This window comes from Macrotis lagotis, chromosome 4 (genome assembly GCF_037893015.1).
Source record: "Macrotis lagotis isolate mMagLag1 chromosome 4, bilby.v1.9.chrom.fasta, whole genome shotgun sequence".
In the NCBI taxonomy this organism is placed as follows: Eukaryota; Metazoa; Chordata; class Mammalia; order Peramelemorphia; family Peramelidae; genus Macrotis; species Macrotis lagotis.
Window position 1 is genome coordinate 152,732,623 of NC_133661.1, and position 25,485 is coordinate 152,758,107.

At 41.2% G+C, this 25,485-nt stretch overlaps 1 protein-coding gene across 3 annotated transcripts in view; it reads left to right on the forward strand.

Annotated features, from left to right (window-relative positions):
• Window positions 1–25,485, forward strand: part of PLEKHO2 (pleckstrin homology domain containing O2) — a 40,009-nt gene that overhangs the window by 4,081 nt on the left and 10,443 nt on the right. For 2 of the 3 annotated variants that reach the window (XM_074234395.1, XM_074234396.1), the window contains exons 2-5: window positions 3,028–3,177; window positions 9,685–9,801; window positions 21,152–21,256; window positions 24,033–24,131. In XM_074234395.1, the coding sequence (XP_074090496.1) occupies window positions 3,028–3,177; window positions 9,685–9,801; window positions 21,152–21,256; window positions 24,033–24,131 (471 nt within the window). Of the gene's footprint in view, window positions 1–17; window positions 1,913–3,027; window positions 3,178–9,684; window positions 9,802–21,151; window positions 21,257–24,032; window positions 24,132–25,485 lie in introns of those variants that run through there. The other variant, XM_074234397.1, reaches the window with a different exon arrangement.

The window sequence follows — 25,485 nt, forward strand, 5'->3', positions numbered from 1 at the left end:
TTTAAGTTCTATGATCTAACTTAAGAGCCACCTCCACACTTTTCTGGTCTGGTTGCCACATTTTACACATGAAGAAACTGAGGTTCATAAAACTGATGTGACTCACCAAGGGCTTCATCCCTAGGATGCCACAAAGGGAGGATTCAAAATTCAGGTCTTCTTACCACAAATTCTGGGGCCTCCCTGCCTTCCAGGAATTTGTTATCTATGTAGGAATACAAGACACAAACCAAATAATCTTTTGAAGCTTCATATGCTAAAATACAAAATGAACAGTATAAAAAAGTAAATTAAATAAGTGGTCAAAGGAGAGAAATCTATGGTCTGGAGTAGGAGCTTGGGTTTGGAGAGATCATTTTGAGGCTTTTTCAAACGAGGAAATTAAGATCTGCACAAGTAATTTTTTACCCAGAGGGTAGATAATAAACTTTAGAGCTGGCATTTGAACTGGTGTCCCCTAATTCCAGATTCCTACTAGGGTGGGGGAGCTTCAGAGGCTTTGTTTATGGGGTTTAACTCAATAAGACAACAGCCTTTCCAAGGCTTAATGGAGGTGAGCTTAATGAGGAAAGAAGTCCATGAAGTCTTTCCTGACCCTATATGATTTCCTTTTGCTTGAATTCATTTAGTATACAGTCTGTGCCACACCATCTAGTATGACATTTATCCATTCTTATGGGGCAAGATAACCCCTCCCAAGCATTATTCATATCTCCAAGCTTCCTAAGGTACATGGTGTGATCTTTCCTTGCCTTCTCATTTCTGTGCTTCTTGTTAGCTTCTCGATTGTAAGCTTCTCAAGAAGAGACCGTTTCATGAGACATCACCCACAACGAGGCATATTCATTAGTTGTTGGAACTTGAACTTGCTGAGATCACGTTGCTGCTTCCCTATCCCTAGCTGGTCTGATCCCACTGGTGTCCCAGGAAGATTGGAGCTCATCAGAAACCCAGAGAGGAGCAAGGCAATGCAGAAGTGCAGTGTTAAAATTCTGTTAGCTTCTTTTCTATGTGTAGGCAGTAGAGAAGGGCCTGCATTTCTTCTGGTCCCTAGGACTTTTGTATTCCTGCAGAAATGTCATTTATGTGGTAGTTACACAGTGTGAAAAATCCCTGGAGAAGTAGCTTGACCTCATTGCCTGATACTCTATGTCAGCCTTCTAGTGGAGCCATAATCTCAAGGTAGAGGTCGTCTCCTGTGGTATAGAGTGTGAACATTACATGCTTCTCATCTTATGCCATTTTTGGTCCACTGGGGGTTCATTCAATGAATTGGAGTCCATCTTTTTAGTCAATATGCATCAATCAAGCCTTTATTGTTTACTAAGTACTAGATAACTGTGCTAAGCACAGAGGATGAAAAAAACAAAAGGGAAAGTAGTCCCTGCCCTCAGGGAGCTTGCATTATATTTATGGTACCAGTGTAACCCTTGGGTAGTCCCTCAATCTTGTAGTATAATTGATCCATCTCCTTTCTTCTGGATGCTATCAACTCATACATAATGCAATAACCTGGGTAATATCTTGGTAACCTATGTTACAAAATTACTAGGTGGAAATCTGAGGGTCATATGGTTCATTTGATAAAGAGCTGGGAATAGGTCCTACTTTCTAGATTTCCAGGCCAGGGTCAGATTCTTAGTACTGGGGACTATGAACTATGTAGTATTTGAATTAGTGAGGGATAGGATGGAGATGGGGAGATAGGATGGAATACCTTCCCATTTCCTTCCAGAAAGGTTTGAAAGCAAGAAAATTTGCCTAAGAGTACTGTGCTTCTGGATGAGCTCTTAAGTTTCTTCATTCTTCCAGGTACAAAGAGAGGCAGTACAATGTGGAAGAGTGTTGGATGTAGAATCAGAAGGGCAGGTCCTGTCAGAGTCTCTATGACTTCCCAACCATGTGACTTTGGGTTAGTCACTTAACCTCAATTTCTTCCTTTGTAAAATGTGAAATGCTAAAAAAAAATACTAAAAGCATGACCTATCTCATAGAATTATATGAGGAAAAGTGCTTGGTATATTGTGATGCACTTTACAAATATGAGCTACTTGAACATGATTCAAGAAATTTTTTTTTTTTTATTGGGGGTTGTTCTATTCCATACATGCTTGGGGTAGACTGATAAGGAGTCTCTGCTACTATCCTTCATGTTGTATCTTCTGCCTGAGGGGCATAGTCCTTGAAGAGGTCAAGAACTAGGGGTGGGTGAGCTTCAGAGGCTTTGTTTATGGGGTTCAACTCAATAAGACAACAGGTTCCAAGTCAGAGAAATGAGCTTGACAAAAAATCAAGAGAGAGAGAGAGAGAGTGTGTGCCCTATAGTATAAGATCATTTGATTTTGCCCTGGATTCAGAATGGAATTCATAAATGGCCAGAAGAGGTATAGGCTATCTGAAGAAGGTCAACTAGGACTTTCTGCTGTGTAAGGGGGAGATTCTTCCTAAAGGGTGGCAAAGCTCTGCTCTGCTATAAACAGGGTGCCTCTGTGAACATCTCAGGAGACAAAATAAATTTGCATTTGTGTGTGCTTCCAAAGGCAGCTTTCTGGCTGTTTCCATAGGGCCAGAAGAGATGAACTCACCCATGAAGAGGAGGAGGAGGAGGAGGAGGGGTACAGTTACTTTTACTTTTGATTGGACCTTTTTTTTTTTAGTTTTATGTAAATAATAAAGTGTCCAAAATTAGTAAATGCTAATTTTCATCTAGCATCCTCCGGATTTTGACACCTCCCCTCTTCCCCACATAAACTCACACTGGTTATACTCAGTCATGCAAACTTGAGAGTCTAAGTCGTCAGCTAAGATAGAGTATAAAATTTAAAATCCTGAAATGCCCAGCAGAAGCTACTGGGAGAAAGTTCCCAATGTAAAAATGGGTAACATCCCAATTTCAGCAAGTTACATGTTATGTCTTATGTTGACTGTGTTAATTGAGAGCCAGTGTGTGGGGGTTAGGGTAGTTCCCTCCCAACTTGTTTCTGGAGTCTTTTCCTCATGTTGGTGTGTCCATTACTATCATTTTAGGGTGTGAAGGAGGGTAGTGAGAAGCTCCGGGGTGCCCAGATGGCAGATAAATCTGGATGGATCAAGAAGAGCAGTGGGGGTCTTCTGGGACTTTGGAAAGATCGTTATCTCCTGCTCTCCAAGGCACAACTTCTTGTCTACGAGAATGAGGTGAGTTCAGTTAAGATGTAACTTTAAGATTTAGGTTCAGGGGACGGCTAGGTGGCGGCAGTGGATAAAGCACTGGCCCTGGAGCCAGGAGTACCTGAGTTCAAATCAGACACTTAATAATTACCTAGCTGTGTGGCCTTGGGCAAGCCACTTAACTTCATTTGCCTGGCAAAAATATTAAAAAAAAATATTTAAGTTCCCCACCACAACAGCAGATTTGGGAGGGTCAGGGTGGAGTTGCTGGTGGGATAGGAAGAAGATGGGGAAGTTGTCCATCCTAAAAACCTTGGAAAAAATAGGAATGTAGCAGAATGCAGTAGAGAGTACAGAGTCACAGGGTCAGAGTCAGAGCCATATGGTACTGTGGATAGGTAACTGGATTTGAAGTTCATATCCTTCCTCACACTTATTAGCCTTATGACCTTAAGGCAAATCATTGAACTTTTGTTTAGCTACAATTTCCTCATCTGCAAAATGGGATAATAATAGTACCTACCTTACAGAGTTGTTGTGAGGAACAAATGAGGTCATATGTATAAAGTGCTTATATAAATGCTTTGGTTAGTTCTGTTTCTGACTCAGCTTCTCACATACAGTGTGACCTTGGATAAATCACTTACTTTCTCTGGGTTTTGGTTTCTTCATCTGTAAAACAGGGATAACAGTACCTATTCTACCTTCATTTCAGGTTTAATTTGAGTACCAAATGACATAACAGATAGGAAGAGCATTTTTTTAAGTGTAGGATAATATCATTATCATCAGCACAATCATTATTTTTATTGTTAATAAAAATAATCATTATGATCATCATCACAGTGGTCTTAGTGATAAACTGAGGTGGAATTCAGCCAAAGGAACATGGTTAGAGTTGTTTCTGAGCCCCACCCTAGAACAGCCATTCAGTCATATTGTTTTCATTCCCACCACTTCCTAAAGAGCTCTGGTTATGTCTCAGCCTCCTGTTTCCTGAACAATCTCAGACACTTTATCTATTCTGCTGTTGGCTTAGCAACATGCTGTGTGGACATGATGACCCTGAAGGAGGATGCTTGGACCAGATCAGTTTCCAAAGGCTTTACAGTATCTCCTTCCCTGATGCCTAGAGAGGAGTATGGAGAAGTGTGGACATTATTCTACTGATTTAGATCACTGTTTCTCAGACTGTGAATTGGAAGGACAATAAGGGCAGAAGTGGCTGGAACCATGGTGAAGAGAGGAGTGGGTATGCCTGGCAAATGTGGGAAGTGGGCATATGTGTAATGATATCTGAGTCATCTCAATTTCTCATTGATCAAGCATTCTTTGGGAATGAAGGGTTTCATATAATTGAACTTCTCATATCAAATTAAATCCAGTGATCTTTATTAATTAATACAAAAGTGACTAAGATGTGGACTCTGATGATAAAGAGCTTGTGATCTGCTTAGAGAGATGAGAAGGTCACTAATAACTATAATTTAAGGTAGAATGTAATAAATGCATAGGAAAGATGCAGACAGTGCTATGAGAAATCTCAGGATGTAGACATTATGTACTTCTGGGAAAATCAGAGAAGGATTAAAGTAGTTTTTTTAAACTTAAAAATTATGTTGCACTAACAATTTTGAATGGAAAGTTTCATAAAATATGTTATACTATACTGTATTAAATAGAGAATACTAAACAGAACTTAACCTTTCATAAGGATCATCCTTACAAAAACCCATTATTACATTGCATAGTAATATGTTTCTATGTTCTTTTAGTTTTTCTATCTCTTCAGTGTCAGGCTGTCAGCTGTCAATTCGACTGTCATTGTATCTGCCTCTAATAGCACCAGCTCTTACCCCTTTCCTTTGATGCTTCTAATCTTCAATGATTTGAGAAACCAGATTATTGAGTTTGTTAGAATTGCTGGTTAAGTAAGAATCATTAAAACTCTCTAGGAGGTCCTGAGAGTTAAGTCCAAGACTTGTAGTGGAATAACTATGTAACAACTTTTTCAGGGGCTAAAGGACTGAGATTATCATGTTTGAACTCTGAATAAATGAGATGTTACTGCACATGGTTGGGAGGTGAAATTAGATCTCTCTGTGTTAGAGAATGGCTAGCCTGAGGAACTAAGGAACGAAATCTTCCTCCTCTAGAGTGCTCCATTATGTCTCAACAAGTTCACAAATGTGTCACAGACTAAAAAAAAAAGTTGAGAAGCACGAATTTAGATTCTTCTGAAAAGGTGCTGCCTTTTGCAGGGCATCTCCTCCTCCACCTGCCTGAGTCCAACTTAGGGAGGGTAGTGCTTGGGAAAACAGGAGCAGTGGGTGAGAATATAGACACACCTCCAGATGTATCAGACACTGCTGCTGCTGCTGCCATTGCCAAATTTGGATGTGCCTGAGCTGAAAAAACATGGATGTGTGGTGGTATTTTTATAAAGAAATGGTCTTGTCACATCTCAGCTTCCCAGTTGCTCTGTGGATGAGTGACAGCACTGCAGCTGTGGGGCTGTCAGACTCTGACAGGCATGCCCTTGGCCACATCTGGTGAGAGCCTGGACCATACAAAGCTGGGGAATGGAGTTAAAAAACCACTTATCTATTGTTTCATCCAGATCTGATTTTAAGAAGAGGGGAGAAAAGTTAAAAAAAATAGCACTTTTTGAAACTCAAATGTAATTTCAAGAATTTAACACTTTGAAAAGGGGGGGGATGGGGAATTTGACCATGGGACAGGAATTAAAAAAATGTCTCAACTCACTTCTTTCCCCTTTTTCCCCACCTTTTTTTTTTTTAAAACAAGAATCCTAAAGAATGCTTCTTCTGGCTCTTTATCCCTTGCTGTCAGAGAAGCTGATATTCCAAAGATGCTTCTCCTAATGCTTTGGATTTATTGTTTGAGGGGGTAGTTTTTTGAGCTGTAGAAGGTCAGGAATGATTCAGCAATTTGAGCTGAGATGAAGCTCACAATGCCCAGAAATTCTCCCCCAGCTGGGGTGGATATGAGCATGCAGCTGGTAGCTAACTGGCTGTTGAGGAATAACATCCCCTGGCAATGGCAGTGGCAGAGGGCTGACCTCACTCCCCCAAACCCCCAACCATGGCTATAATTTTCCAAGATGTGTATCTTCAAGAGGAGGGAAAAGGGGGAGGGAAGGGGTTTTTGTGTTAGTATTTATCTAGCTAGGAGGTTGCCTCTGCAGCCCATGACTGACAATAGCTTAACCTAGAAATTGCTTTGGAGTTTGCTCTTGTCTCTACCAGGATCAACCTGTTCAAATTTCACAGGTGCTCTTGTTTGGTAATAGTTCTCATATATGACTGGATCATCATTTAGAAGACAGTTATAGAGGTGAGAATAGAACTAGAAGTCAGGAGCTTCAGATTGGAATGTGAGTCTGGGCAAGTCCCATTATTTCTTTGAGACTCAGTTTCTTCATCCAGAAAATGAGAATAGTAATAGATGTGCAGATAGGAATTTCTCCCCCCCCCATATTTCTTCATTCTTGAATTATTTGATGGCGATACTGTGCAGAAAGCACTTTGTAAAATATATCTTACTGGTTTACTATAGTTGCCAAATAAAGAATGCTTTATTAATATAGGGGAAAGGGATCACTGTGGACTGGCAGGGTCTGGGAGGGCTTTCCAGAGTCAAGGTGGGGGGAAGTCCTGAAGGCTAAGTCCAAGGCAGAGTGGAGCCGGGAAAGGAGGATGCACTTAAGAAGCTTAACTTTGTAGGTGATGGTGATGCAGGACAGGTGTGGTGCAGCTTCCCAGGGCTTGAGCATCTTGCAAGAACAACATTCTTTGAGACTGAAGAATCAACTTATAGCAACAAAGAAGCTCAGATAGACACTTCTCTTATCAAGACATATTAGTTTGTCTCCTCAGCAATTAGAGGGGACAAATGCATCAGGTTAGTAAGATCCAGAAAGAAGTCAAACCCTTTTCTGTTGCTTGCTGGTTGTCCCTGGTCTCCAGCCTAAGCTGCTCTGCTGATGGTTGTTGCCTCTTTTTGGGTGCCTGGGTTACTAGAGGATTCAGCCCCAGGCTCACTGTGTTCCAGACCAGACCCGACCAGATCCGCTTCTGCTACTTCAGAACTCCCTCCGGGAAGAAAAAGCCACACCCAGGAAGAATGCTTTAACTTAGTCACACCCAGGGGATGAACCAATTAACTAGTGGGGTGGAGATTGGGGTGGGGGGGAGGGATTGGTGGTGGTAAGAAAGGGGATTAAATTTTCTGGTTTCAAGACCTCAGAAACCTCTCCCAAACTCTCTAACCCACTTGAGTGTCTTGTTTGTTTGTGGGAAGAGTGTCCCTCTGAAGCAGTGAAAATCTCGAGAAGAGCTAGAGGATCTGCAAATGACATCTGGAGGGAGATTGTAAACTCTTTGTTGGTATCTGATGCTTCATTTAATTAGAGAGGATTCAGGGAGATGTATGGCCACTAAAGGCAGAGCTTCCTGTGGGTGAATTTGTTAGGAAAACTGTCCCCTTGAGTTGTGAGTCTTTGTCTTTTTTCTAATCACCAAGAGACCCAAGAAAGGGATAGCCTCCTAAAAAGGAAGTCCTTTTTAATTGATTAAATATAAGTTTCTTGAGGGGCAGATGAAATTATTTCAGGTCATTTTGCTGTTGTATTCTCTTGTGCCTAGTTGATTGGTTGATGGATCTGTTTACAAACTGGTTGTCCTGATTTTAGGCAAATCTCCCTTTCTGGGTCTTCATTTATGTGAAATGAGGCAGTAGGACCACCTCTGGACTTAGTAACTTTCTTTGTGACATTCATCCCTTGGTAGTCTGGTGAATCTGTGGACTTTTTCTCAGAATAATGTTTAAATACATGAAGTAAAATTACAATGAAAGTCAATTATGTGGAATAAAGATGTAAAACTTTCCTATCCAAATTCACAAACCTCCAGAATCTATCCAAGATCCCCTGAATTTAAAGATCTCTGTAGGTCCTGTTTTTATCCCTAGTTGATTTTCTTCCCTGGAGCAGGTTCTAGAGTCTAAGAACAGGGTTAGTGACTAATTTCTCTATATATGCTACAAGAAATAGTTTGCTCCAGAATCCCAAAATCATCAAGTAGGTTAGTACTTAACAGTGCACTAGCCATTCAATGTCTCCTCCCCCCTTTTTTCCCTCATGCTGTTCTCCTCTATGAAATGTCATCTTCCACTTTAACTTAAGGAAATCTCACCAAGCCTTTAATGCCCAATTTAAAGGCTATGGTATATGAGAAAGCTCCCTGGATTTGGAATCAGAAGGAATTTGAATCTTGGTTCTGCCCCTAACTTCATTGGTAACCCTAAAGCAAATCTCTTTATTTCTCTGTAACTTAATTTTCTCATCTGTAAAATGAGTAAATGAGTAAATGACTGCAGACTAGGGCTGACATTTTAGGTATTGGGTATAAACTGTGATTCTCTCAAATGTAGATCATGCTTTTTAAGTATATAATAATAAATTTAACATTAAACATTTTTAAATGAATTTTTTTCATATGAAGATCTTCCTTTCCCTCTCACCTCCTCCTTTCTACTCTCCCACCTGAGATAGCCAAAAAAACCCCCAAAATCTCCTCTTACAGACATGTATAATCAAGCAAAGAAAAGTTGACCATATTCCCCATCCAAAAAAATCTTAATTGACCTCTGAGTCTATCACATTTCTGTCAGGAAGTAAGTAGTCTTTTTCTCCATCTGTGACTTTCAAAGCTGTCCTTATTTTTTTTTGCCTTTGTTCTTTTCTGTTTATTTTTAAAAAATGCTTCAATTACCCATCTTCCTTCTTTTTTCCCTTCTTTCTTTTCTTCCTCCTTCTTCCTTTTTTCCTTCTTTCTTTTCTTCCTCATTTCTTTTTTGTCTCCTTTCTGCCTTATTCTAGGATTCTACCTTATTGATACTATTTTTCTTTTCTTTTTTTTCTGTATATCCTGTTTCCCACCTAGGCAAGTAAGGCTTTTGAGAGCAAAATCCTTTTATTTTGAATTGTATCTAATGCTCAGTGTTGTACCTTGTTATTCAGAACTCATTAGGTAAAAGTTGGTTTTCTCATTGTACCTTCAGTAGCCAGTCTCCCTGCTCAGAGCTCTTTTTTTTTTTTCAAATCAAAAGCTTGCAAGTCGGGGAAAGCCAGTATGCTGTGTTCACTATGGATGCTCATCCCTAGGAAGTTGTTTCCATAAGTTCTTGTGCCTGCTTCAATCATATCTTATCAGTATTAGGTTGAGGTTTGGGGATGTGCTTGGCCAGGTTTGTAGACAACCACCAGTAACTTCACTCTCTCACAAGTGATTTCCTCCAGTAAATACTTGATTTAAAACTTGCATATTTATTAAAAAGTAATATTTTAAAATTTTCCTTGTGTACTACCCTTTCCCCTTATATATAATAAACTAGGGGTGACTACTGGCCTCCCCAAGCTCCAGCCTTATGTATGCATATGCAGGGGTGGGGCCTAAGGTGGAATTTCATCCTCTAATTAACCTAGTGATCACCTTACCTTCTTCTCCTCAGGATGAGCAGAACTGCATAGAGACCGTAGAACTGGGCAGCTATGAGAAGTGCCAAGACTATCGAGCTCTCTTAAAGAAGAAGCATCGGTTTATTTTGCTTCGATCCCCTGGGAACAAGGTAAAAAAATACCTCTTGTCCTCTTCCTTCTCTCTGCACCTTCTATCCAAGATCTTATAATTTTTTTGTTATTGACCATTATTCATTTAGACATCTCTACAATGCACTTGGAGGGAGAATTTCCCTTCATCAATGCAGAAGACTTAGACAATTTGACTGAGGAAGGATTGTCTGCTTACCTAGAATCACTTGGTCATTCTCTATGAAAAGGTGGGATTCATGGCCAGCTCTTGAGATCCATTCTATCACAATGACTGTCAGGAAAATTTTTTTAAGGAAAATGATAATAGCTTACATTATATTATTATTATTATTATTATTATCCATAATACTTGCTGACATTACTATATTTTAAAATTTACAAAGCACTTTCACAGCAATCCTGTTCTAGTAATAATGATCATAGCTGATATTTATGTAGTGCTTTCATGTTTCTTGTTGTTCAATTGTTTCTGACTTTCCATGATCTCATTTGGGGTTTTCTTGGCAAAGATACTGGAGCTGTTTGTCATTTACTTCTCCAACTCATTTTACAGATGAAGAAACTGAGTGAAACAGTGAAATGACTTGCACAGGGTCACACAGCTAGTAAGTGTCTGAGGCTGGATTTGAATTCAGGTCTTCCTGACTCTAGGCCTAGGCTCTATCCATTGGGTTGTACTTTTCTTATTCTTCCTTACTTTCTACCTCCCCTGCTTTAATGTTTAGAAATTGCTTATTTTTCGAGGGCCTCACAACTAGTTGGAGATTTCATTCCTCGTTGTAGTTACAATGGTCTTTCTATCATCCTGTCCAGAACAATAGTCCTATAAGCTCTATGTAGGAGGATGAGAAAGGAGCAGTCACTGATATAGCTCTTATTAGGTTCCAGGCATAGGCTGAGTGCTTTTTGGACAGGCAACTCATTTGATATAAACTCTGACCTAACATAGTATAAACCATGTTTTCTAGACCAAAAGTAAAGACATGTAATCTGATAAAAGAGCAACTAATTGGTCTGGTGGATAGAATACCAATTGTGGAGTCAGAAAGATCTGAATTCAAATTGAGCCTCAGACATGTAGGAGCTGTGTGACCCTGGGCAAATCACTTAACTCCTCTGCTTCAGCTTCTCATTTTTAAAATGGGGATACACCAGAGAAGGAAATGGTAAACACTATAGTAGTATCTTTGCCAAGAAGACCCCACATGCAAAGTCCATGGGGTCACATAGAATGGGACACAGTTGAACAACAAGTCTGACAAAGGATATTCCTTTGGAAAACTATATTATTCATACTATTATTAAGTATCTTATTATTTTATAAATATTATTGATATCAATTTTTATAACAACTATATATCTACTGCTTTAAGATGTGCATCATCGCAGGTGAACCTCCTGACCACCCGTCTGGTACCTATTATAGGTGTTCTTTTTTTTTCCTTTTTTTTTTTTTAGGTTTTTGCAATGCAAATGGGATTAAGTGGCTTGCCCAGGGCCACACAGCTAGGTAATTATTAAGTGTCTGAGGTCCGATTTGAACTCAGGTACTCCTGACTCCAGGGCAGGTGCTCTATCCACTTCGCCACCTAGCCACCCCTATTACAGGTGTTCTTATCCTCATTTTGCTAAGGAATGACTGGAGGCTTGGAAAAGGCCAGGGAAAGTGCTGAGGAATGCCCAAGGTCTTCCCTAGTAATGGTATAAGATGAACGGTAAAATTGGAACCCAGATCTCTCCTGATTTTAAGTCCTCTCTAGTTACTAAGCCAATTTCTTACTTTTCCTACAACTGGGTTTGTTCTGGAAAATTCATGATGCATGGTGGCTGTGTCTGGCTTAGTCCTGTGGTCCCTCCATTAGCTTCCTCTTTAGATGTTCCTGGGTGATTCTTGGATGTTGGGGGCAGCACACTAGCATCCTCCACTTCCAAGGGCTTAGGTAAAAGGCTGCTGGGTTTGACCAGACATCCCTTCCCCCATTGCCACATAGATTCTACATTAATTGGAATCTGAAGTGGTCTGGATTGCCTGCCACAGGTGGGTCCTTTTAATAATTTTCTCTTGGACATCTCCCCAGTTGACTATTGACAGGAGATGCAGGCAAACTTCTGTATTGAGTAAGTGGATCTTTAGCAGAGAGCCTCCCTGCCTTTTCTGCCAGGAGACAGCATGTACCCAGGCTGTATCTGTAGGCTTTCCTTTTGGTTCCCTGATCAGTGGAACCTGTCCTTGACTGAACCCCAGTGGGTTCAGTCTCTCTAGTTTTCCATAGCGGAAGTGGAGTCTGGCAGACAGTTTTTATGCTTATGTTCCTTTAAGTTTGAGGTTTGGAAATGGGGACTTTGGGACAGAGCCCAAGAACAGGTTGACTTACCTTTGGATTCAGGTGACCCCTAGGTGTTTGGGTGCCCATGGTGTTCTTCCTATTCCATCCCCCGCCCCCATTCCCAACCTCCCTTCTCCTGTCCCTAGGTAATGCCCTAGTAGAAAGTGTTTTGAAAACCTCATAGAAAAAGGACTGGGGGGGCAGCTAGGTGGCATAGTGGATAAAGCACCAGCCCTGGAGTCAGGAGTACCTGGGTTCAAATCTGGTCTCAGACACTTAAATAATTACCTAGCTGTGTGGCCTTGGGCAAGTCAATTAACCCCGTTTGCCTTGCAAAAAAAAAAAACCCTTAAAAAAAAGAAAAAAGGCCTGCAGGGGCTGTGGTTTCATCTTGCTCCCCTAATCCCTGGGCATGAGCTCAGCATTGACCTCTCAGAATTTCTAGGCCCTACCCCTATCATTCTCTGCTGGGAGATCTCATGGTTTTAAAAAACTCCACCCTCTCCATTTTCCTGATTTCATTTCTATCTGAACCTGGGTATGATTTCTTGTTGGCAAGATTTCTCAGTGCCCCACCCCCCCCAAATAAAAAAGAAAAAAGTTTGAGGGGAGTGGGTTGCAGATGAAAAGTGTGCTGTCTATACCATTTTTTCTTTGGCTGGGATTCTGTAGTGGGTGTTGACACTCAGCATACTTTCACAGATGTTGAGACAGAGTTCAGATTGCATTCTCTTCCCCCCCCCCCCCAACTTCCATGTGCAGCTGTGTGGTATGCTGTTACCCACCCAGCATTTTCCATTTATGATGTGCAGCAGGAACAATTGTGTGAGACTGAATCATAGATTCCCTTTGCCAACTCATTTTTCTACACACCCCCCCTTCCCTTAGAGGTCATCTTGTCCCTCCCCCAGCCTCCATGGAGCATTTCTCCACCTCAGCCCAAGATCCTCCTTCTCCACCACTCCTTTCTTTCCTGGTACCTGATCATACTTGTTGTGCCTCCTGCAGTAGAGGCTTTGTGTTTTTGAGTATTAGTTCATTAACCCTTATCCTCCCAGGGAAGTATGAATTCTGACTCAAGTTAATGAAGATGAAATGGAAATGTCTAGGAGGCAGTAGAGAGATTTGAGGACCTCATAGAGCCCTGGGGTCTTTCAGGAAAGAGCTGTCTCTTCCTTTGTCCTGGAAGATGATGCACAAACCAGAACTCAACTGAGGCAGCTTGGTTATTCACTTAATGAACATTTTTTAAGCCCCTTCTATAAGCAAGGAACTCCTCTAAGCCCCAGGATACAAAGAAAATGAAAAAGACAATCCCTGCCCTTGAGTAACTCAGAATTTAGGTGTTCAAGTGAATGAAACTATAGCTCTGGAGTTAGTAGCTGTATGATTCTGGGCAAGTCACTTAACCTTGCACTCTCACCTCTTTCTTGCTCCTACCTCAGTTTCTTCAATTGTAAAATGAGGATAATAATAACAGCTCCCGCCTAGAATTGTAAGGAAAAATAAGATAATATTCTTAAAGCATTTTGCAAATTTTATACTCTTCATATGTATCAGCTATTGTTAATTATATTATTGTTATAAATACTACCTTTTTTGAGTAAGAGAAGTTAATGGGCCTGAGACAGAGTTTGTGCATCCTTGTGTAAATCTGTCTTATAGATATGCTTTGAGGATATATAGGGGGAAACAGGAGGGTCTCTGCCAGTGGGTTTTCTGCCTCATTGGTATCACAGGTTAATGCTTTGTCTTACTATATTCTGCCTCTCCCTCAGTCCCTTGATAATAAACTGAGCAAAAAGAAACAACCTTTTTCTGGATGATACCTTGGTGCACCATCTGTTAAGGTGAAGAGTGGTTCAGTGTCTTCATGACCCCCTCAGGTTATATGTTCTCTGGCTTCAACCACTTCCTTTTCCGTCCACTCCCAAAAGCCCAGGTGATCTCAGAGTCACTGGGAAGTGGTATGTGAATGTAGGAATGGGAATCTGAGCCAGAAGAAGGGAGGAAAGAGGTAAAGGCCACACTCTAGGCATGTTTCAGGGACAACTGGAAGACCAGATGTTCAGAGCAATTCTTTTGGAGGACTCTGTGGGCTGCAGAGACAAGCTGGGCACCATGATGAAATTCTTAGGTGACTCAGTTTCTGAGAAACATCTAGAATGGAACTAGGGAGGGCAGAAATGGAGAAGCTGTGGGATCCTCAGCTGGAAGTTCTTTTGCTTGTATTCCCTCCTTTCTTGCCTCACCTTTTTTCTTCTCTCCTCCCCTTTCTTATTTTTTTCTTTTTCCTTTTTTGCTTTCTTTTTCTCCTTCCTTTCTTGTTCTCCCTATTCCCCCTTTCTTATTCCCTCCCTCCATTTTGCTCTCCCGTTTTCTTTCTCATTTTCTTCTTTCTTACTCTCTTCCCTTTCTTCTCTATCCCTCTTTCTCTCTCTTTCCCTTCCTCCTTCCTCCTTTCTTGCTCTCTTACCTCTTTCTTGCTATTTTTGTTGCCCTCTTCCTCTTTTTTTGACCATATCTCTCCCCTTCTTACTATTTTCCTCTATTCTTACTTTTCCTACCTTTTTTTAATCTTGCCACCTTTTTCTCCTATAATAAATCCTAGAGCTCCCCTTGTCATTTGATGGGTTGCAGTGGGAAAGGGGTAGATAAGGAGAGGTCATTTTGCTCAGGTGGAGCTGGGGAGCTTAGAGAAATGTGATCATAGACCTGTTTTTTTTTTTTTCAAAATAATCCTAGGATTAAATAGTAGTTAACCCCAAGGCTGGAGATATTGATTGATCCTAGGATTGTGAGTATCTATAATCACAGAGTTATAATATTTGAAAATCCCAAATTCCAGGTATCAGATGACTTAGACTATGGGAACTATGAACTGAATAGTTCTGTCTTAAGAAGCTTCATCTTTGGTTTAGTATATTGACTTTACTAGAGTCCTGCGTATTCGAGAAAAGTCCCGTGACATTTGAGACTACTGACTTACCTTTATGTTGTTGGCATCTTGCCCTTCAGAGGATAGAGCAGGGCAGGAGGAGCTATGAGAAGCCCGGGGACCAATTAGCATGTCCCTAGGACCTAGCTTTCAACAAATCAATTTAACAAATGGTTCACAGGCAATTCCTTTGAACCAGGTTCTGTTTTAGGTGATCAGCAAAGTTTGGATTAGGCATATTTCCTGTTTTCACAGTTTATATGTTTTAGGATAAGACATATAAGAAACAGTATATCACAATGTAGCAAAATAATGCAACATAATGTATAAGATAATTGCAAACAATGTACTTTGTGAGTTCTGAGGACAAAAGGGTCATTATTAATTGAGGAATGGTCTTGGGGAAAGCTTGGAGTTGGGTGCTAAAGGATGTGTGGGGTGATCCCCTAGAGTTGAGGGCAACAGGAAGCTTTCCTGGAGGAGGCAACAGTTGGAATATGACTAAAGACCAGAAAGCTCTGAACATCTACAGGGACAGCACCTGATTGAGTAGAGCTTAGTCCACTTAAAGGGAGAAGAGTAGTAGAGAGAGTTAAAAAGGTGAAGTGACTCCAGAGTCTAGGGTAGTCAAAGACAGATAATAAGGAGCCATCTCAGAGGGTTTTGAGTAGATGAATGATATGAGAAAGGTAAGGTGTGAAGGATTATTTAGAGTGAGTAGAAGTGGTAAATCTTCTTAGGAAGTGATTAAAATAGTCCAGGTGGATGGTAACAAAAATTTCTACTATGGTCCCATAAGGATGGGTGAGTATGGTTATCATCCTCAACCCCCTTCTCCTCCCATCTGCTCTATCTGGTTGAGCTTCTGGACACCTATAGAATCTTTGCCTGGGAAATGACCTTAGAGGTCCTTTAGTCTAACCCCCTACCTTTTCCCTGAGGGTAAAAACAGGAATAACCTGCTTGTTTAAGTGAATGAATGGGGAGGGAGTTGGTCCAGCCGGAGCTATGGGGAGTTGGTGGATCCCCTGCTTTTGGGGGATCCCCTTCAGTGTCTGTTTTCTTCATGTAGTGTTGCCCAGTAGTGAGAAGTAGAGGGAGAGGAGGCTATGCAGTTTTAGTCATCCTTGGGCCAGGGATCCTGGTAGTTACTACATTTCTCTTTTTCTGTCTGTTTCTGGAGTAGACTTCCCTCTGTACCTCCCATCCCCCAACTTTTCCCTAAAACCTCCTATAAGGGAGGTGCTTTTCTTGTTGGACTTGTATTAGGCAAGGAGGCAGTCTAGTTCATTTCAGAAGCAGGGCCTTCATTTTCTCTCTGCTTATAGTGGGTCATCACCATTGCTCTCTCCCCACTCCACCCCCCCCCATCACCAGTCTCCAGGATGTTTTCTGTGTCCCTCTGTGTTGCCCTTCATACTCCACAGGACTGGCTGTGGAGGTCACGTGGGCCATGCTGTCTAGTCCAGGAACCAGGGACCTTCCCCCCCCCTTAATTAAAAAAAAACAAAAGCCCTAGTGTCTTGTATACCCCCCCCCCCCTTGTGCCTCCCTGGGTCCCCACACCCCTGACCCATGAGGTCATACTCAGACACTGTCAGCCAGGCTGTGGGACTACTGGAATAATTTGGTGCTCAATTCTAACCTTTGCTATTTTGACTAGTTCCCATATAACTTTTTTCCTTGCTTCTTTCTCCTTCCTTTCTCTTATTTCTCCTTCTTCCTTTCCCTTTCTTCCTTCTTTCTTTCTCTTTTCTTATACTGGGACAGCAGCCTCTCTGGCCTGTGTCCAGCTCATTCCAACCCTTTACTCATTTGGAGTAAAGAAAGAAGCCTGAAATATGTCAGGGAAATTGAAACAGCTGAATGGATAATTCTAAACTATGGCACCAATATGAGCCTTTTAAAAGCTTCCTCCCCCTCCCCCTGTTTTAAAGTCCCAGTATAAAATCTAGTCCTAGGAGGAAGAAGCTTTGAATTCTAGGAGAGGGAACACCAGCCCGACCCATTGGTTATTGTATTGGCTAGACAAGTTTTTTTTAATTGTTTTTATTCTTGAGAGGCTAGGGAGTTTGATTCAGTGGAAAACTTGGGAGACTTTGAGTGTGGTGCCACTTTGTGACCTTGAAAAAGTTCTTTGAGAATTCTGACACTCTGATTCTCTTTTGGTAGAGTGGGGCAACTGGTCCCCTTCTAGTAGGGATCAGATGAGATAATGGATATGAAATACTTTGGGAAGGAGAAAGTGAGATATGATGTTATTAATTGGAATTATATTTTTCCTCTGTAACCTGAGGTTCCCAGAATGTAAATTTCTTGAGGAATGAAATATTGCATTTCAGAGCTAATACCTTCTTCAGGGATGATGGGCAGAAAGGACTTTATCATTAGTGATGATGATAAGGAATTCTGTATCTAGAGAGAGGAGGAAGGATATGGTTGTGGCAGGGGAAGTGTTGACTTTGGGTGACTAATGAATTTTTGCATATCCATAATACTTGGGTCTTGTGCATTTTTCTCTTCCATTCCCAGTTCTCTCCAGCATATATACAAATGGGATACATCTCACTGAATCAAAACAGCTTAGTTCTAAACTTTCATATTTACACTGGGTGGAGGGGTGGGTAGGTGCTCAAAGATGAAAAGATCTGACCAAGCCACAACTAATTAGAGACTCAAAAGGGACAAAATCCTGAGTCTCCTTGTCTCTTGGTTAAGTCAATAAACATTTATTGTGTCTTCCATGTTTCACTGGCTACTTTAGGTGAAGAAAGACAAAAATAGTCTCTGCCCTCAAGGAACTCACAGTTTAATGGGGAAAGACAACATGCAAACAAGACACATACATTGTAAAGAGATTAGTGTTAAAGGGGACTAGGAAGGGGGAAAGACAACATTACACATATGGGAGTAAAGAAATTGGTGTTAAAGGGGACTGGGAAAGGCTTCATACAGAAGGTGGGATTTTAGCAGAGCACTGAAAGAAGCCTGGGAAGTTAGGAGTTAGAGAGGAGGGAGGGGCATCTAGATGGTACAGCAGATAGAGTACCAGCCCCGGAGTCAGGAGGACCTGAATTCAAATACAGCCTCAGACACTTAATGATTACCTTGCTGTGTAATCTTAGGCAAGTCATTTAACCCCTTTGCCTTGCAAAAAACAGCAACAAAAAGAAATGAGGAGGGAGAGGTCATTGATTATATTATGTCACTGCCATTCTCCTTTGGCCCTAAACCTGATTTTCCTTCCAACTCACTCCCCCCCAAGTTCCCTCAGATATAAAGACCCATATCTTAGGATCATAAAGAAAATATGCATTGGGGGCATCTGGATAGAGTGGATAGACCAGCCCTAGAGTCAGGAGGACCTGAGTTCAAGTTTAGCCTCAGACTTTTAATTGCCTAGCTTTGTGATCTTGGTCAAGTTACTTAACCCCATTGCCTTGCAAAAACTTAAAAAAAAAAAGAAAATATGCATTGGGTGGAGGGCACTGTTTTCATGCTGTCTCAGGGGACTACTGTCCCATCTACTCCAATCTTTTATCTCCATGGTCTGCTGCTGTGGAGGGGGAGAAGTTCTTACTTGATGACCTGCATGCACATTAATACATGGTTAAGTCATAGAATGATAATAATACTAGCTCAAAGCTAGCATTTATATAGAACTTTCAGATTTACAAATATTATCTCACTTTATCCTCACAACAGTCCCCATTTTACAGATGAGGAAAGTGACATGCCCCTAGTTAAAAAACTATTACGTATCTGAGGCTGGATTTGAACTCAGGGCTTCCAGACTCCTGGTTCAGAGCTTTATTCACTGTGCCACTCTTTCCCTGTCTGAGATTTTAGAGCTGGAACTGATTTTAGAAGTCCTTAAGTCTTAACTTCTCATTTTATAGATTAGGAAACTGAGGCCTAGAGAGGTTAAGTGCTTTGGTTAGCTAGTAAGACCAGTTAGTGAGTTAGTAAAAGTGTCTGAGGAGGGATTTAAACCCAGGTTCTTGACTCCAGGACCATATATACTACACTATGCTGCTGCTTGGGTGGTGAGGAGAGGGGCTGGAAATGTTTCCATATAATACAATAGCAAAGGAAGATCTTATGTAATGGAATTGTAAAGAGAAGGTATTATATAACAGGGAAAGTGGGAAACCGATATATAATAACAAAATAAAGGCAGAGAAATGCCTTCTACAAATCCAACAAATAAATAGATTTTTTTTGGAGAAAAGAAAGATCTTTAGTCAGTAGACATGGGTTGGATGCCATCTCTGTTTTTCTCTAGGACTCACTTCTCTCACTGTGAGGAGATCATTTTAGATGAGGGATTTTTAACTGGAGTCCCTTGGATCCCTAGGATGACCTTCAACTTAGATTGGACAAAATGTACATCTTTAATTCAATATAATTGGTTTCCTTTACGATATCACATATTGTGTTTTATACATTTAAAAGCATTCTCCTTTAAGGGGTTTCATAGGCTTGACTGGGCTGTAAGAAGGTTCCCAGCACAAAAAAAAAGGTTTAGGAACTCCTGGTCAAATCAGAAATATGTTAAATGCAATTTTACATGTACAACTTATATCAGATTGTATGCTGCCACAAGATGGGGAATGGGGGATTGGTGGAAAAATGTGGAACTCAAAAACTGGGAAAAGGATGTTGAAAACTATCTTTGCATATAAGTGGAAATTAAATAAATAAACAAATAAATAAAGAAGGGGAGTGGGAAAGAAAAATGACTTCTTGTCTATATGATGTCCAGTGTCCCTGCCAGTTATATTAGGTGATGAGTTCACTTTTCCCAGTTGTAAAATGGGGATGATAAAGCATCTGTTAATGCTTTCACATAATCTATAAATTTAAGCTATTATTCTAAGGTTAATTGATCATTAAATCAATTGAATATCCCTCTTCTCTCCTTTTTTCCCCCCTTTCTGTTTGGTGGGAAGGAAGCCTGTGTCCTGGAGGAGGTGTGGGGAATAACATAGTGGAACTCTGGCAGCAGATAGTTGTGTTCTTATAGCAAAATACAGAATGGAAAGAGGAAGGAAGGACTCTGGCCAGAAAGACTGGGGTGCAGATATTGAGGGAGACCAAAGGTGGGGAATTTAGGGTGATGGCCATTGGCAGGAACAGACTCTGGTTGTTATTTGGATCTTTTCTAAGCAAAGAGTTAGTGAACAAGATATGATCTTGAATTCAGGTTTTCTGATATCAAACTAAGGTTAAAGGGTGTGTGGTTGGCAGAGCTGGCTTCAAGTCCACCAAGGTTGCTTGGAGATAAGTGTGGTGTGTAATAGAGAGAGTATTGAATTTGGAGTTGGAAGACCTGAGTGTGAATTCTTGCTCTGATGTTTTCTAATTGTATCTTTGGGCCAACTATATCATCTTTCTGTGCCTTGGTTTCCTCAATTTGATACATGAGAATAATGCAACCTACTTAATGGGGTTGTTGTGAGCAGAGAGCTCTTTGTAAACTTCAAAGTGCTATATAGATGTCAGCCACTATTATTTTGATTTAGCCCTAAAGGTCTTTCCACTCCATCATCTTTATTTATTCTGTTTTTTTTTTCAGTTGGAAACAGTTGCAGGCTCCCTTGGAGTGCCCTTCCTGTCTTTCCCCTCTTTTCTGGTCTTATTTCCCTTCCCCTCTTCTCTACCTGTTTTCCTATCACCTTTTTCCTAAATGAAAAGTATCAGGTGTTGTGCTTGGATCTGGGGATTAGAAGATACTGTAATTCCATTATTTCTCCACACCATTATTTCTCCACACGCTGTATGTGTAGATACCTCATTCCTGACTGAGGGTCACATAGTAAATGTCTGAGGCTGCATTTTTATATCTAAGAGATTTTTTCAGGGTGGAAGCTGAATAATAGTGATTGTGTGTGTGTGTGTGTGTGTGTGTGTGTGTGTGTGTGTGTGTGTGTGTGTGTGTGTGTGTGTGTGTGTGTGTGTGTGTGTGTGTGTGTGTGTGTGTGTGTGTGTTGGGAAGGGGTGAAATCCTGCTTCAAAGACTATATTCGCTCATGGTTGGGACCCATGCCCCAATAGACACAACATCTAAAACCTGTTAAATTATATGTATTTCTCTGATAGGTTCATGACATCAAATTCCAGGCTCAGAATGGGGAGGAGAAGGACTCCTGGATCAAAGCCCTCAATGAAGGCATCAACAAAGGCAAGAATAAAGCCTTTGATGAGGTGAGAATCCTAGGCTGGAACTTGTCAAGTCTGGGAGAATATCTAGTCTGCTCCCTTCATTTTACAGAAAAGGAAACAGAATCTCAGAAAAGGGAAGTGACTTGTTAGAACCATAAAGACTGATCAGCTGTGAAAAAAGTAGGTTCATCTCTACTCTTGCTTGACCCATTTTCCACCTGGGATTGGTAGATTGGAGCTACCCACAGGATGGAGTGTGATTTTTGAAGAAATGCCAGAGACAGATCCATTAACTTTGAAATCGATCCCAAGTTGTAGCAGCAACTTGGTGGTGCAGTGGATAGAGCACTGGCCCTGGAGTCAGGAGGACCTGAGTTTGAATGCAGCCTCAGACATTTACTAACTATGTGACACTAGGCAAGTCATTTAAACCTGATTGCCTTCCAAAGGAAAAAAAAGAAGAAAGAAAAAGAAAATAAACCTGTCCTAAATTATAGCATCTACTTTAAAGAAGAAGAAAAAATTATAGGCGAGACCTTTGGTTTCACTAGCATTGAGAACTCTGGCTTGAGGAAGCTCCGTCTGCTAATGCAGGTTGGCATCTTCTCTGGGACTTACACTCTTAGAAAGTTACCAGGGCACTGAACAGTAAAGCATTTTGCCTAGGATCACAGTGGTAGGGGGGACTGAAGAGAGTTCTAAGTTATTCCTTTCTTGAAAAACTAAACAGGGTGATCATCCTGGGTGCTTCCAGGCTGTTCTAGCAAACTAGCCTATAAGCTCTGGCATGTCTTCCCTGTCTGGAAAGGCTTTGAATGAGACCCATGGACAGCCTGTTTATCTGTCACCTGATGACCAGCACCCATATGATAGCCACAGGGTGTTGAATTTTCATCAATAGTGTACCAAGTGGTATAGGGGTTGTGATGTATATCAACGGAGGAGGGACCCACATTCATGAAATCACAAATCCTTAGAGCATTAAAAGTAAGTCTTGCCATGATTCCTTTGAGTAAAAGCATTGCCCCTGCCAAAGTGTGACTACCTGGGAAGTAGCAATTCATTAAACCTGTTATCAGTGAGGCACAGCTTAGCTCACGTTATTCAGATCCTTTCCAATTATTGGCAGCAAAAGGATAGAATGCAGGATATAGAAATTCTAATAAGGGAAGACAAATATTCTGGCATAGTGAATAGAGACTTGACCTTGGAGGCAGGCTGAATTTGGGTTCAGTTCACTTTTGCCTTTGTGACCCCGGATGAGTCACTTAACCTTGGATGCCCACAACTTGCTCTCCAAAGCTATAAGTTCCAATGAAGATGTTCACCTGAATTAATAGAGCGAATTTCTATACTTGCATTCCCTTTGCTAATGAAATCATAGGCTGAAATAAAAAAATAAAAACCAAAAATGGTAAAGACTGTGGCCAAGGGAAGAAGTCCTGAGGATTAAGGAGTTCTAGGGTATTAGCCAAAGGCCAGCCTTGCCTTTAGGACCCCTAGGATCTAGGATGTGTAGTGGGTCTTCGGATATGATTGTAATCATAGCTACGTCTCAATTTCCTTCTTTCTTCCTTCCTGTCTGAAGCTTTGAAAGAGGACCCATACTGTGAGCAGACTTGAGATTTTACAGAAAATGCCAGCTTTTTCCCATTAGGCTCCTGGGATCCTCAATTTTGAAATAGAAGGAAACTTTAGGTCATTTATTCAAACTCTTTCTCCCCATTATTTAGGCAAGGGAGAAGTTCAATGTGTGTAAACTGTAAACTGTAACTTAGGTCCTCTAGACTCTAAATTCATCACTTGTCCATCGTACCCCCTCCCTAGGAAGATCCCAATGCATTGCCTTGGACCTTGGGCCTTTGGCCCTTTTTCCCCATAAGGAAGCTCACTGTCACATTAAGATCATTGTGATGGACCTACCTGCTGAGGGTTCTTGGAATCTCTAGTTGGGTTTGGATTGCTTTGCTGATTTTCCTGAGAACTCAGGAAAGCTGGGCTTAGTCAAGGATTGAGAGTAATCCCCATAGTACACACCAAGCAGTTGACTTCAAACTGGAGTAAGGTTCACACTCAGATGAGATGGAACCTCTCCTCTCCTCCCTCCCCCCATCTCCTTTTCTCTCCCCACTTCTTTTCTATCTCCCTCTCCTCTCTCTCCCATCTTTTCTTCTCTCTTTTGCTTTCTTCTCCCCACTCTCCTTCCCTTTCCTTTCCTTTCTTTCCCTTCCTCCCTTCCATCTGCTTTCCTTTATTTCTGTGCTTATTTAGATGAAGACAATGCTTATTGTGTCTGAAGGAGACTGGTGTTTGTCCATCCTCCTGTGGTGGACAGCTCCTTGTGAGCTAGAGAAGGCCAGGGCTCCAGATCAGAGCCTGCAAAGCAACTGGACTTTTCCTGTGGCATATTGCTAGGGAGTTGGAGGTATAGGAATGTGACAGAGACTGTCACTCCAATTTAAATAGAAAATAACATTGGAGATGTAAAGATTGTTATCCTAGTTGTTTGGATGAATAAATGAGGCCCAGAGATGGGAAGTGACCTGCTGAAGTCCTCCTGGTGGGGGATGAGGAGAGATGGAAAAGGGCAACACTATCTTCTCTGTATGTACATCCATGCATATGTCATCTTCAGTAGAATGGAAGTCTTTTGAGGACGGGGAGATTTCATTTTTATTTTTGTATCTGTCTGTCTACACACACACGTGTGTATCTATTATACATGAAGTAGTCTTGAATTTAAATCCAGAGCATTTTTTTCCCCTTTTTTCCAAGGTTTTGAGCAGACAATTGACTCTAGTCTCATTAATATTTTCAGGTTAAGGTGGACAAGAGCTGTGCCCTGGAACATGTGACTCGGGATCGGGTGAGGGGGGGACAGCGGCGTCGGCCACCTACAAGAATCCACTTGAAAGAGGTGAGGACTGTTCCGGCTGTGACTGAGGGCCAGGCAGAAATGTCTTCTCCATCTCTTCCATTCTAGTTCTCCTCCACCCCCCACCAAGGGTGACTACAATACGTGCAGCCCCTAGGGAAGAAGGAGGGTTGGGGTTGTATAGCTTCTTTGTCGCCAGACAACAGCTGGTGAGGTCTGGGGGACCAGCATCCCCAGAGATTATGTCTTTGTCCATTAGAATCCCCTCACCCTAGGAAAGGGGGAAGGGTCAGTATCAGCATCTGTATCAGGCACAGGATAGTGCCAGGGACAGGACCACACTGTGGCTTTGTCCTGAGCCCCTGGCTGGTGTTTTAAGCCCATCCTTGAGGGAAGGGTCAGGAATCAAAGGCCATAAACCTCCATGAGATGAAGTAGGGACATAGTCAGGGTCCAAAGGAAGGGAACTTTTGTTTAATTTGGATAATCTGTGCCTGCATTTATGAATATCAAATGTATATTTGTGTTTATGAAAGAGTATGCTTGCACATGGGTGACTTTCTGTGCCTGTTGACTTCTGGGCATGTGTATAACAACAACAACAACAACAATAATAGAACATTAATAAGCATTTCTAGAGAGTTCCTACCCTTTAAGGAGCTTGAATTGGGGGGGGGGAGACAACATTCAAAAGGCAGTTGAAAACGTAGAGAGAGGGGATGAAAGGAGATCCCCATGTCAGTGGGTCATGATAGAAAATTCCAGAGGAGTCCAAAAGCAGAATAGTTGATGAGAAATGTAGAGGGAAAACTGTCTGTGTCTATGTATTTGTGAGCCAGGTTAAAAGACTGTTTCTCACTTAAATATTCAATAATCTGGGGCTCTCTGCTATGTATGTAATAAAGAATGTAATATGAGTTTTCTCAAGGAACCTATGACTTAGTTGGAAACAGAATATTTATCTATGTGAAATGGTATGAGTAATAACAACGACAATAATAATAACCAGCATTTATAGAGTGTTTTAAAGTTTACAAAGTATTTTACTAAATGTACTAAATTACTCGTGTGATCTTCACAGGTACTCAGCAATGTAATTGTTATTATTTTACCCCCATTTTAGAGATAAGGAAACTGAAATGCAAGAGAGGTTGGTTAGGGTCACCCAACTAGTAAATTTTTAAGACTGTCTTCAAACTCATGTCTTTCTGACTCTGGGTCCAGGGCTCCATCACTATGTCACTTAGTTCCTTAAAGAAATTGTTCTGCAGCCTCAGAGGAGGAAGAGAGAATTTTTGGCTAGAGTGAACAGTGAAGACGTTATGCAGATGCTATCAGCGTAAGTTGAGCCTCAAAAGATGGATGTTGATTAGCAGAGATGATGGCAAAGCCAGCC